Consider the following 14,271-nt stretch of genomic DNA (forward strand, 5'->3'; position numbering starts at 1 on the left):
TGTATCTTGTTCTATTAGTATATTTAATTGTACGAAATTGTTATCTCGCATTAATTTCACTGTAAACTGCATTATCAAATCAATGTCAGCAATACAAACTGGGCAATAATATATATACAAGCATGATGATGAACTTAATGAATGTACAACAGCCATTCTATTGTTGTACAATAAAGCAAGATACTTTATTTTACTGCATTTCTATACTCGTTGATAACTATATAAACAAAATTATTATACGACTAATATTCTTATCAAGAATTTTAATTCTCAAAACTTATCTACTGATTAAATATCATTTCGATAAAATATCAAAAACGAACAAAAATTTAAATCGCCCGCGCTTCGTTATCGCTACCTTACGCCATCCACTATAGAACTACCGCCGATAAAAAGGCGTCCTGTTTTACCATCCATGGTGGCGTTACACAGCGACGATGCTATTCGGCCATCGCATTCTTCAATGAGTCAACGATGGCGTTTGGCGTCTGACGTTTATACCGCGCAGACTTTTACTTTGGTTTTGTCCGGCGACCATTGCGACGATGTCGAAGGCGAAGATCAACGCGGAATGGCGAAAACGCGTGAAATCCGAGTACATGAGACTGAGACAGGTAAAGAGGTACAAAAGGGCCGACGAGGTGAAAGTCGCTTGGAACCAGAATCGCAAGGTTATGACAGGTTAGTTATGTTTACACTTTCTCGACTCTCTGCTTTTCCCTCCAAAATTGCATATATTGTTTATAACCAACTGTTCGACCTACCATCCTACTGCTCATATTTATGGTTGATTCATGTTTGTTCAAGTTCGTTGAACTGCAATTTAGTTAATACAAAGGGGAAATGAATTTGATTTTGCAGTAGAGAGAACATCTTAATTTAATTTTCTACCAACATGTTTTATTAATAAGACTGAATATCGACAGATCTATTGGATAGCGAGCACAAAAGATGGGCAGACTGCAAGGCTATGTGGCTGGCGATGCAGGATGTCCCAGCCCATGCTTCCTGTATGAAAAAGGCTGAAATATCAAGCTCTGACGGAGATGTTCAATCCTGCCCTGTAAAAATTATCAATGCTGTTTCACCCATTCCGACAATGTACACGTGGGCCCCAATCCAACAGAACTTTATGGTAGAGGATGAGACTGTTCTTCACAATATCCCTTACATGGGTGACGAGATTCTTGATCAGGATGGCACATTTATCGAGGAACTGATCAAGAACTATGATGGCAAAGTGCACGGAGATCGTGAGTCAGGTTTTATGGATGATTCTATATTTGTTGACCTGGTTCATGCTCTCATGACTTACGACAAAGAAGACAAGGAGAAAGAATCTTCAGCTAAGAAACAAAAACTTGACCTGAAAGAAAAAGACAAAGAAAAGGAGAAAGAAAAAGATAAAGAGAAAGACAAGGACAAGGACAAGGATAAAGATAAGGACAGAGACAAGGACAAAGACAAAGAGAAGGATAAAGAGAAGGATAAAGAAAAGGAGGAAGAGGATAAGAAAGATGAAGCTTCAAAGACTGACATTAAAGTGGAGGACAAGGAGGAGGCAGCACCATTCCCATCAATGCAAATTTTCAATGTGAGTAATGCTTTACATCTTTATACATTCTATTAAATTTCACTGTGTGAGTGTTAATTTCAATTTTGAAATAGGCAATATCCAGCATGTTCCCTGACAAGGGTAGGCCTGAGGAATTGAAAGAGAAGTACATCGAACTTACAGAGAGATCGGATCCAAATGCCCTACCACCTGAGTGTACGCCAAACATAGATGGTGTAAATGCCAAAAGTGTACCAAGGGAACAGACAATGCATTCATTTCACACGCTGTTCTGTAGAAGGTGTTTCAAATACGACTGTTTTCTTCACCGTAAGTTTTCAACTGTATCAATTTTTTTAGTTATTGCAGTTAATATGAGAATACTAAAAGAAATAATTTTTTTACACAATCAGAAATTTTATTAAAGCAATCGAATAGTGTTACGAGAATGAATAGATGTCTTATTTTACACAAAAAGTTAATTTTGTCTGAGTAATTGTATATTAATCATTTAAAATTTTTATTGCTTATCGCGTATAGACACAAGGGGAACCTCGCCACAAGGTAACCAAAATTGTCTAATCAAAAAGCTTTCTATATGTTCAGCACCAAGAAACATCAACCAGGACTCTCATCTTAGCAATCATTCATTCATTGCTCATCGCTGTGTCTTTGTGACTCTGTCGTTTAGAACTTTAAATTGAATTGACTAGTATCTAACTTCTAAGTACTAATAAATTCTTTTTCTTTCTCCCAGGTCTACAAGTTTGTCATCCTGGACCAAATCTTCAGAAGCGCAAAGGTCCAGATCTTAAACCATTTGCTGAGCCTTGTGGCACAGAGTGCTACATGCATTTAGAAGGTATGAAGGAGAAGCTTGCAGCTCAGGCAGCTGACATTAAGGAAGAAGAAAATGAAGAGAAACGAGGTGCACCCAGAAAGGTTCGCAAGCAGGCCAGTGTTGATTCTGGCAATGAGGCCAGTAGTGAAGACAGCAATGACAGCAATAAGTACAGTCAAGGGGGCAGCTGTCAAGGTATAAATAATTTTCCATCTTTACCTATCTCCTCAATCATTATGATAAATTTCACAGACTTTAAACAAAACGTAAACGAAGACTCTAAAACAGATGAGGACGCGCTGCAGGATCAGCTGCAACCTGAGCACCAGACACCCTTCTCTTTGCTTGGAACACAAGAGAATCGCGTCAAGACGGAGAGCGAGCTCTCATGGACTGGTTCCGAGCAGAGTCTCTTTCGAGCGCTGCACAAGGCATTTCCAGGAAATCCTTGTGCTCTAGCTCAAATCATGCTCACAAAAACTTGTAAGGAGGTCTATGAGTTCTCACTGAAAGAGGCCAGCGATATCCCAGCAGTGGAAAGTCTCAAGGACTTCACACCACCAAGGAAGAAGAAGAAGAAGCACAGACTTTGGTCTATGCACTGTCGCAAGATCCAACTGAAGAAGGATTCTGGTGAGTTTAATGGCAAAAAAATGGCAACGAGTGGATTATTAATCTAAAAAAGTTATACGGATTAATTTTAAAATCATGAATTGAATTTTCATTTTCGTCCATACAGGAGCGAACCACGTGCACAATTTCGCCCCGTGTGATCATCCAAACCGACCGTGCGACAACTCGTGCCCCTGCATTCAAGCACAAAACTTCTGCGAGAAGTTCTGCCAGTGCAGTAGCGAATGTCAGAATCGATTCCCGGGCTGTCGATGCAAGGCCCAGTGCAACACTAAGCAGTGTCCCTGCTATCTGGCGGTACGCGAGTGCGACCCCGACCTCTGTCAGACTTGTGGCGCCGATCAGTTCCACATACAGAAGATCTCTTGCAAGAACGTCAGCGTTCAGCGGGGACTACGTAAGTTTTTTAATATGACTTTTTCATTTAGAGGTTTCAGTAAAAGATGCCCTTGTATTAAACATTAATTTTGTCTCCAGATAAGCATCTACTTATGGCACCATCAGATGTAGCTGGTTGGGGTATATTCCTGAAGGAATCGGCTGCTAAGAACGAATTCATATCAGAATACTGTGGCGAGATTATCAGTCAAGACGAAGCCGACAGAAGAGGAAAAGTTTACGACAAATATATGTGTAGTTTTCTATTCAATCTTAATAATGGTACGTATTATTATAAATTTGATGCAGATTGTTTTAATGTTAATTGGAGAATGCGGATAATAAGAGTTTATTTTCATTCCAGACTTTGTTGTCGACGCGACCAGAAAAGGAAATAAAATTAGGTTCGCGAATCATTCGATAAATCCAAATTGTTATGCCAAAGTTATGATGGTGAACGGCGACCACAGAATCGGAATATTCGCCAAGCGAGCGATTCAGCCAGGAGAAGAATTATTCTTCGATTATCGGTAGGTGCTCTAATAATATTCAATTAATATCGTTTATCTGATAATTCGTTACTTCATTTTTTTGTCTGATTGCTCGCAGATATGGACCAACCGAGCAGCTGAAGTTTGTCGGCATCGAACGAGAAATGGAATTTTTGTGATAATGTTAAAGCAATGCAAAGCGATCTTGGGTACTGAATTTGTCCACTTCAAGCGCTATATCTTCACGTTCAACTATACTTCGTTGACTACAATAGTAACATCGTCATCTAGTAAACAAATAAATTCCATATACTCAAGTAACCGAGTAAAAGCCATTTTTTAAGACTAATAAAATGTTATTCTTCAGTAATATCTGGCTACATTATTAACTAATTTTCATCTATAAGTCTGATGATAATTTGTTCACTACTATTTTTATACTAAAGAAATTCTAGTGTAAAATGATACTTTCGAATTACTAACTATCTTGCTGGTGCAAAAATCTCTCATAACTACGTACTTACGTAGGCCGATGCGCGCTAGAAAGACGCGCTCGAGGCGAGGCTTGCTCGACCGAAAAATTAATTAGTTAATTAACTCGCCTTCCACGAGCGAGGAGCACTGCTCGCTCGCTCGAAAAAGGGCGTCGAAGAAGAGTCGTTAAGTAGGACCATTAGCGCGCATTACAATTACATCGAGGCCGGCGCAGGCAAAAAGCGATGATGATTAGCGTACAATGACGCGGGAGAAGAAGTGCTTCCTCTCGAGCAGTCGTACTGACGTCTCTGTTGCCGATCATCGTTTTTGTAGGAGAGTTAATATTAGTTTTTCATGGGCGATTTCGTGGGTTCATGTTTCTACAGGTAGAGGAGAGATTTTTTCGAGGACCTGGTGATGTCAGGGTAGTAAAGGCGGCCTGTTTTCTCTCTTAATGTAATCCATGCAAATGTTTTGAAACATAACACAACTTTATGTATTTCTAAAATTGACCCAAAGATTAATTTAGCAGGAGGAAAAATGAATTGTAATAATCTTTACTTTATTTGGTGCATAAAACTTTTGAAATTTGTTATCTAATAGTCAAACATTAACTCACCCAAAAAAATCACACCCCTACCAACCAAAGTCAATAGGACTCATTACGTCGGACGACACTCATCGTAAGATCGATATCAAGCGCCACAACAATCCTCAGTGACGAAAGCGTCGAAAAAAATTTCTCGTCCATTCACGCGAGTCACGCTCTTATAAGTACACAACCTCGCGTGATACCCTCGAGTTTTCCCCGGCGCACGACCACAGCCGCTCCCCCAAAAGAGACACGACTGTAAGTATGTATACGTGTATCGTCGATATCCATCGATGACTTTATCGGAGAAATAGTCCAGCGATAGCGTCCGAGCGCCGAAAGATCGATGGGCTCGAATTGAGGCGAAAGTATCATGGGGATGAATTTTTCATATCTTGGAATTAGAAAAGTGTTTTTCAGAAAAGCGAGAAATTGTTAATTTACCGAGTCAGCGCGAAGTTACTGATAAGGTTTATTAATGGAAGTATGAATGAGCAGGTTTTCGATTATGCATGGTGTGTGTAAAACAAAAATATCAATATTATGATTATTTGTGTTTTTCTGATTAAAAATTTAAAAAACAAATTTTTCAATAAAAATATTAAAAGTATCATGTAGATTGTAAAACAAATAATTAATAATACTTACTGGATGGCATAAAGCAACGTGAAATAAGCACGTACATATATATTCATTGATTATCAAACACAATGAGAGATTTTAATGAATAGGATAATAGTCACAGCAAATAGAAAACGAGAAAATGCTTCTCTCGACTCAGTCTTTATTATTTCGTTAATTAAAGCGAATGGCATCAAAGCGACACAATAATTGCTTGGAATCATCGTTTGGCGAGAAAATCGAGTTTTAAATGGTCCGAACAATATAAAAGAAGACTAAATGAATAATGGCAATATTTAAGCAAACAAAAAATAAAACTGATGTTCAAGCGCGATGGATTTAAAATTTGCCTTGCAGCGTTTTCAGGTAAATATAAGTTTGCACAAGTTACATTGCATACAACCGGCTTCGTCAATAACAAAGCTGTCAAATGCAACGAACGCGGGTATAAAATCCCAAGAGTCCGAAACTAACGTCTATTCGGGACTTTTTCTTCTTTTCAACCGAACGTATTTTTTGACAACCGATAAACAGAAAGTTTTCGAACCCTAGAATTGTACTTATTCTTGTGTGTGTAAACGGACGATTTGTTTGAAGGTATATGCAAGAGAAATATTTCAACATTCATATATATATATATATATATATATAGTAACATAACATGAAGTAATTGATCTGACTTACATCTGACTTACAATACGTTGAATATCATTAAATAACTATACATTCAACACAATTTAATATCACACACTGGAGATTCTATCACATGTTATCTGAAAAAATAAAAATATACATATATTAGGAATAGTTTTGACTTCTCTATATGAATGTAAACTGGTCCTTTCGACAAATAGAAAAATTAAATATAAGAATATTCATTATAGATCTTAAATCATAACGGTAAATCAGCACGCATCTTCGCACTTAAAAGTACACACCTTCAAAATGAAAATAGCCTCTCCCTTAACCAATCGTCTCAAAAAAATCCAAACGCAAAAAATAAAGCCTGTTCGCTGTGCTGCTGCGCGCGCCACGCGGTGCGTGCCATTGCGAAGCTCCGCGAGACTTGGTGGGGAGAGAAGCTCTTCGCTCGCGTGTGCAGCAGAGGCCACAGCCACCAGTTGCAGCCGTCGCTCGCGACGACGAGGAAGTCGCAAGCGCGATATGTGACAGGAATTTCGTTTCTATATTCTCTGGAAAAAGTGTGGATTTTTTCGACTAGAAGGTGATTCTATGCGAAGCATGGTTTTAGAGTGATTGGACGCTTGTGCGGAGTTGGGAAATCGAAAACTTAATTTCACACTCCACTGGGTTCAGGTTTTTGTCGTTACTCTGCAATGTTGTCTGTGTCGAAAATCAATTGGAATCAAAAAAATCAAGTGAAATGCAGACTCGTTAAGTTAAACTATTGTAATCGACTAATTGAGACATCATCGAACTCTTACGAAAATTTTAGTTCACAATTGTACACAAAAACTTGAAATTAATTTTAATTTGATGAGTCGAATTTCGCTCAGTTTAAATATAAATGCGCGATCGTAAATACAAACGAGTGACCACTTACTCTCGGCGCATGAATGTTCGCTAATTCGATTGACGATTCCGATTACGATACGGCCAGACCGTAAGGAAAGTTATTATATTCAACAAGTTTACCACGTAGGGTACGTTCAACAAAAAAAGTTCAAGGTTTCGAGAGTCAACGCGAAGAGATCCCTACGCGTCTTTTTTTATACGCACACCGGGACGAAAATTCTAAAAATACGTGCGAGATGCGTGCGCGTGAATATAGCGATAAAAAATGTCTCCGCAGGGTTAGTAAAGAGGTTAATTAAATTCTTGTCGTATACAAAGCACTATTCTATTTCAATGTAACCAAAAGTAACATTTTTGTCACTCGGCCAAGTCTAGGCTTGGGCTACGACGACAAGTTTCCGATGTGAGGGACAACCAAATGCTCGGCACTTATGACGTGCGATTTGATACATCAAACGGCGGGAAAAATAATAGGAGCTGACGTTTTTACTATTTATACAGACTATAAATTGCTCCTACTCTCGCACGACCGTTATTTAAATCCTTCTGGTGTGTTAAAGTCGAGATTTCAGTTTGAAATCTTTGTGCAACAAAGATATAGAGATTCGATTTTTTTTTCATGCATTCGACATCAAAGAGATTCTCACTGAAACTTTACGCTAATTACAGCCTTCTTTGATCTTCCTTCCGATTAATTATTCCGACGATTACTTTCCATGTTTTTCCCCGACGATTGAGATATTAAATTCTTCTTAAACTTTACGAAAATTTTTCATATTTTAGAAGTACGTATTTAAATTTTCGATAAAATTAATCAGGGCGCCATCCTTTACCATAGATCAAAACAGACGACTTACAAAAACAATGGCAGTCGCTTGCACTGCGAATGGAAGGGAAATATTCTTTTCCCTATTAAAACGAAAATAACCCACTTCGGTCGACAGTGGCGGTTCTATTTTAAGTAATTGACACTAGTCGGAGTAAATTTCCATTCTTGCTCGAGCAAATTTCAATTACGTTATGGCTCGAGGCTAATAGCCTAAAGTGCACAGTCAGCCGTTATTTCTTCAAAAATAGCTTCGACAAATCACGAATACGACATAATACACACCACCCCTCGGAAAAAAGCTCGTTCTCACCTTCGAAAATTCACGCAGCGACGAATCGATTTCCCGCAGGCAATCTCGACGCTTCCAATCTCTCTAAAACCGCGCGACACTCGCCGAAAAATCCAAAGGTACACGAAAGTGCGTGCAACGTCTTCGCCGGGCAAACAAGCGGGATATAATGCAGCGGCTGAGCAACGCCGACAGCAGGACTATGTTAAGACCGCTGTTTGCGCAGTGAACTGAAGGAGACCGAGAGAGAGAGAGAGAGAGAGAGAGAGAGAGAGAGAGAGAGAGAGAGAGAGAGAGAGAGAGAGAGGTATACAGCGAGAAAGAAGAGTCGCTGCTGATTGAAAGTCGATTTTGGCGCGGCGTTTATTTTGAGGACGGGACGCTGTGAGATGGAGGAAGAAGGTGAGTAGAATGATTAGAAGTGGATTTAGGCTTTTTCAAGGGGTTTGTTTGCTTTTCGAATGACTTTTTGATGAAATTGAGGCGTTCGCGAATTTTCGCTGTTGACTTTGTGCGGCTCACTTTCTGTCACTCGGTTCGAGGAGATTTTTACTTTTTGCGAGTGATATATAAGTGAGTCACTCAAAGCAAAGCGTTTCAGATAAAGATATTTTTGAGAACTCGAGTTGATTAAAAAATCTAAAACAAATTTAAATACACTGATGGTGAAAAAAATACTGCTGTAATAAACAAATTAATAGATGTTTCATTCAAGAGGCGCATTTCTCAATAAATTTGAGCGCTGTTCTATGGCTTTCCAAAGCCGTAAACGTAGATTGAACGCGAATACTAAATCCGCTCTACATCGTCAATATATTCAGCGTAGTAGGCTTTGTTATCGAATAACGGATTAGATTTTCATACTTTCTGTAGGCACGTAGCCTGCATTATTTACGAGAATAAAAATGAAATTTCCCAATGAAGTATATGCCATAGGCTCTTTGCAAAAATTTTGCGCGAAAAACTCGGAATGTCCAGAAGCCTTATATACAAAGCCCACGAAAGATAACGAGATCCACTAGAATACCCAAGAAAAAGAAGGAAAAAATGATCTGCAGAAACTTCATTTGCATGTATAAGTGTGCAATATTTACATGCGAATGTCTCAGTCCTTATCTCGAAATACTCGATCCGACTAAACTAACTCGACGGCTGCTCACGTATATATGCACTTCAAGTTATACTTTATTCGATAAAGGGGAAAAAATCGGCCTCCTATGAACTTCGGTGTTGGACTCCCAGCGAAATTTTATGCAAATGCGCCATCGCCTCGGTATGGTCTACGGTCCCGAAAACTTTCGACGTAAAATTTGACTTTAAAGAAGTCGGAACTTTGCTGTTGTGTATCCCTCGAAGAAGATATTGTTTTGGAATAAAAATCAATTTCGCTTTCCAACTATTTCGTACTTTCCCAAGACGTTATACCTCGTACTATAAATAACGGAGCTGAACATTTTTACCCACGCCCAGATGGGAAGCAACCTCACCCCACAAACAGACCTTATCTAGGCCTTCTGATCAAATTCGAATTAAAACACCATCAGATAGTGGACCAGATCTGTATGCCCCTCGAAACAAGATAAAAATAAAAGAAAAAGTATACAGGGCAGAAAGAAGAACCTCAAAGCTCGCGCCAACTTTATCCGAAGCGCATGATTGCGGAAGCTCGGGGGGTCGGACTTTCGGAGCTATTTGTCTGGGCCGCGTATTTTACTACGTCAACCCCTTGAGGGCCGTTTCCCTTCCTTATCTCGCTCGCGCGCGCGAGAGAGGCAAGTTTCGATATTCCTTATATGTGACCCGACGAACTTTTTCCAGAGGAGGCATAGATTTTCCCCTCCAACGTAAATGGGAATAACGGAGACTCGAGTGTGATTTCCGCTTTGTTTGCGATGCGCGAGAGGTAAGGCACGAGCTGCGACGGAATTGATTTAGAGGTGAGGTGATAAGACGACCCAGTTTTTATCTGTCGCGAGCTTTAATTTATCCTCTCGAGAATGATACGCGTTTTCGGAGCCTGAGTTATCGCGCTCGATCGAATTTATTATATAATCATGCTGCTCGGGGCTGAGGTATTATTTTTTCAATGGAAAATTTATTGGGCACGCATACTTGTACGCGAGTATTAATTTATTGATATTTTATCTCGAATAAAGGCAAAGAAATGTGGAAAAAGAAGGATGGAATTCGATAACAGGTTTAACAACACTATATAGTAATGAGCTTTGTCAAAGAAGTCCGGCCGCAAAAGTTTTTATCTGATCAAGCGCGCGAGTTCGGTTTGAATTTGCAGACATGTACGTGGAGCATCACATGCAAACATCTTCTCGAAGAGAAGTTTCGCTCTCCACTGTTTCGACTTGAATTCCCTATACACAAGCATATATTGTCAAAGGTAAATAGATGCTTTGAATTCTCGTATGAACTATTGTGCGTATGTACATGAAAATGTTTCGAGGCGCTTCGCAAAGTACAGCCAACAGGAACATCACAATAGAAAACTTCTGAATCAATAGCACAGTGCGCAGCTACAGTCTGGTTTTAAAAACAATTCACGCAAGCTTTGAATTTTTCATGACGAGCCTACAGGTATACCAGAATTTGTACTGATATACTGATCTCTGGGACGTATTGAATCATAACCACGTCTTGACATACTCGGACTGTATCTACTTGAGTAGATTACTTCCACGATATTTAAGGCTCGAAATCTCGCGCTCCCTTCGGCGAACTAATGGGGCTGAATATTATGTCAATCGGAATCCCTTTCATGACGTGGCTCTTTATACTTGGAACTTATTTCTCGGACTACGCGCGCCGTCATCTGCCGGAATTTCTCCCTCGTAAGTACATATAACGGACGTTTTCATTCGATGCCAATACGCTTCAAGTGGCGTGGGGGCTATACGTTTTCTTCAGTAATAATTGTGATAGCGAATGAATTATATTTTAGAACAAAAAAGGATACGAGTGAAATCGTTTGTGCTCGTTTTACATATGTTTTTCAGTTTGCTTTTGCGGATGTAACAAATAATAAAATCATAATACACAGGGGGAATTTCGTGTTTGCTCATTTTGCGCTTCGTATACGGGGATTATAACAATGAATCATAAGTGATTGACGGCGATCACTCAATTGCCAATTTTTTTTATTTGTGATAATGGATCACACTTAGTTATGCCTCTATATAAAACATTCTTTAAAGTGTGAAATTTTAATAAGACGAAAAGATCACAGTCTGCATCATTATTGGGCATACCCGAACTCGACATGACAAATTTACATATTCACTTCCATCTCATGTATCGATTCGCAGCCTGGAAAAATAAATGTCCCGAATCGACAAAAATGTAAATGCCGCATTACGCATATTGTATGATATGTCGGGAAAAATGCAAATTTGAAATATTACGTGACACTTGACATTATTTCCGCCGATTTTCCGGGCGACAGTTCGTGTCGGGCGTCAAATATATGTGGCTCCCATCAAGAACTTTCGAATACCATTAGGGACTAAGCATAATGCGTTAACCGCTGAGAATATATTGAAACGATGAAATTTTTTAGGATCGCGTCATCATTTTAGTGAAAAATAAATTAAAAATATAGCTCAAATGCGTGCGATAATCATAATTCCTTTCCGGAAATTAAAAATATTGATATACATACGTGATGTTGCCGAGTACGCGTGGAGCCAATTGCATTATATGTACAGGGAAATGAGGTATCGATTTTTTCATTGAACAGTTTGAAATTTAACAAGTCGAACTGAGTTACACACACTGAGAGAAATAGTGCGTAAATTTTACTATATGTTCATGATAATTTACTGGAAAGTTTGGTAATCTCGTCACAGACTGACAAAACTGACCTTTTTACTAGATTTATATCAATTTTTACTAAACTTCCATATAAAATTTACCATACTCAATAGGAAAAATTAACAGAAACTATAGTGAAAATCGCCAATGTATGACTTTTTACCTGACAGTATAGTAATTTTTAATAGAACGTATAGTACTTTACATCTGAAAATCGGAACTGATGCGTATTGACGCGTTATGCGCATGCGCGTTTAGCAAACATGGCGGCCGCGAGAAGAAGCACCTGAAAATAAGCATCATGGCAAGACTCGACTTCAGAGCAGCAGTTTGAAGCCGGTGCTGTTTCAAATAAAGTCAAACTGTTTTGTGTGCTGCCGCTAGGGAGTGCACGGAAAATAAAACCCGCAAGCGGTAAGAAGTTAGCTCAGTTAATATATAAGTCCGTTTAGCAACCCTGTTGTAACAATTGCGAGCGTATAAGCATATGTACTGCGAATTGCGAATATGTATAATAATTAAGCGTTTAGTTGTAGGAAATGTATCTAGGTTAGTTTAATGTCTCTAAAAATCAACTGCGGCGAGTGAATCGATAATGTTCTCTGAATGAAGTGCGTTAGAAGAGTAACCCTCCATAACCATAAAAATTTAGAGCCATATAATAATTGAAAATAATTTTTCCACTATGTTTATTTTTATATTTAATTTAGTCAGGGTAAAAATTACTACTCAGTATAGTAAAATTTATAGTTTTATAAAATTTACTATACTGTTTAGTAAAAATTACTAGACTGTCAGTCTGTGAGTGGATTACCAAACTTTTTATTAAAATTTCCTATCCAGTATAGTAAAATTTACTATAAATTTTTCTCAGTGCAGAAACATAAAAAAGCAATTTTATTTGATAAAAGCGATCTTCACACGTATGAAGGCAATCGTATGATAAAAGAACCCTCTATTTTTAGAAAATCATTTACAATACATTAAAAATAAATTCACTATGCACTCCCACCGCGCATAATTTGCGTGTACAAAGAGAATTGCGTTTGATTAATCGACAGAACGTCGAATAACGCATCAACGTATGAAAATGTCACACTATATACAAATAACGCCTGACAGCTCATATGACTCGCATTCATCTCTTTCATCGCCGTCATTGAAAATCCAATTAAAAATCGCTTAAAAACATCGATCAATCCTCGTCTTTAAATAGGATTCAGCGAAACTTGAAGTCAAAGCTCAAAAATCATCCGCTTGTGAAAGACTATCAACGAACCCCCCATAGCTGATGTGGTCCAAAAATGGCAGTCCATCCAAACGAACGAAATTCTACATCCTCCGTTTTATTAAAATCTCGTACATGGAGAGGGAGACTTCTTTTTGTATTTGTGCATGTATAGCTTGACTCGTGCAACCCAATTCGCTCTTTCTACTGTCAATATAGCCTGACTTTATTGCCACGGGGGGCCGGCTGGGAGTTTTCTTTTCGTTTCATGGAGTCGGGGATGTTTTTCGCTTCCTAGAAGGAAAGTTTACGGAAAATTTTTGTTTACGACTTACAAGATTTTTAATACTAGACGGACGCGTGTACTATGTGTTGTGCAGTTTTAGCTTTCATCCTACAAACGTAATTAGCTATAGCGTTGTTTATGACGTTAAGAAAGCTGTAGCTTCATCTATAAGGAAAATGCGCGTTTTATGGACTATACGTAAAAAACACTGCATTTTTAATCAAACTTTTACGCCGAAGCTTAAACTAAGCATTCTAAAAATATTACACGAGAAGTTTTCAGGTTTTAGAGTTGCTGTATAGCTATATATGCGTAATAAATGATATTAAAAACACTGCGTGTTTTAATGTGACACGAAATACAAATAAACGAAATATTATAAAAACACGCGACGCAACTATATTTGCATATTATATAATGCATGCGCTGAACGAATGTCAAAACGTGTTTCTTTGTATAATAAATTCATCAGTATACCGGTTGTTATAAGTAAATAAAGATGATAGCTAATAGCCATATAAAATGTTTAAACTAGACGGGCTGTCGGCGTGGAAATTAATATTCATTGAGCACATACCTCATCGATCAAAAACGTCAATTCAGACCCAGCATAAAACGACCCTCCAAACAATGCAAACGAAGCCTATAACTCTGGACAATGTACACGAGAGAAAGGCAAATATCACGCGAAAG

At 38.5% G+C, this 14,271-nt stretch overlaps 2 protein-coding genes across 9 annotated transcripts in view; both read left to right on the plus strand.

Moving 5' to 3' along the window:
- Positions 1-425: 425 nt before the first annotated feature.
- Positions 426-4,265, plus strand: LOC100113526 (histone-lysine N-methyltransferase E(z)). Of its 5 annotated transcripts, none has more exons than XM_016988943.3 (10): positions 426-681; positions 927-1,594; positions 1,669-1,885; positions 2,096-2,119; positions 2,313-2,591; positions 2,649-3,029; positions 3,136-3,426; positions 3,507-3,689; positions 3,772-3,937; positions 4,017-4,265. In XM_016988943.3, the coding sequence occupies exons 1-10, from the start codon at positions 546-548 to the stop codon at positions 4,075-4,077; spliced, it is 2,406 nt and encodes an 801-aa protein (XP_016844432.1). In that variant the 5' UTR covers positions 426-545; the 3' UTR covers positions 4,078-4,265. The 5 variants fall into 5 exon arrangements, with proteins under 5 accessions (XP_016844432.1, XP_016844433.1, XP_016844434.1 ...); XM_016988944.2 differs by having other exon boundaries at positions 2,673-3,029; XM_016988945.2 differs by having other exon boundaries at positions 2,685-3,029.
- Positions 4,266-6,700: 2,435 nt separating this feature from the next.
- The window catches only part of LOC100118148 (adenylate cyclase type 2), a 57,998-nt gene continuing 50,427 nt past the window's right edge, over positions 6,701-14,271 (plus strand). The window contains exons 1-2 of one of the 4 annotated variants that reach the window (XM_031928705.2): positions 6,701-6,813; positions 8,362-8,644. In XM_031928705.2, coding sequence (XP_031784565.1) covers positions 8,632-8,644 — 13 coding nt within the window. In that variant the 5' untranslated portion in view covers positions 6,701-6,813; positions 8,362-8,631. Of the gene's footprint in view, positions 6,906-8,302; positions 8,645-14,271 lie in introns of all 4 variants that reach the window. The other 3 variants (XM_031928704.1, XM_032599924.1, XM_031928706.1) reach the window with 3 other exon arrangements.

Source organism: Nasonia vitripennis, chromosome 4 (assembly GCF_009193385.2).
Source record: "Nasonia vitripennis strain AsymCx chromosome 4, Nvit_psr_1.1, whole genome shotgun sequence".
NCBI lineage: Eukaryota > Metazoa > Arthropoda > Insecta > Hymenoptera > Pteromalidae > Nasonia > Nasonia vitripennis.

Bases quoted from the DNA above. Each gene is read 5' to 3' on its own strand.
- LOC100113526 (XM_016988943.3), top strand. From the start codon at position 546: ATGTCGAAGGCGAAGATCAACGCGGAATGGCGAAAACGCGTGAAATCC. The intron at 1,595-1,668 runs GTGAGTAATGCT...ATTTTGAAATAG, and splicing joins CATCAATGCAAATTTTCAAT to GCAATATCCAGCATGTTCCC. The intron at 3,938-4,016 runs GTAGGTGCTCTA...GATTGCTCGCAG, and splicing joins GAATTATTCTTCGATTATCG to ATATGGACCAACCGAGCAGC.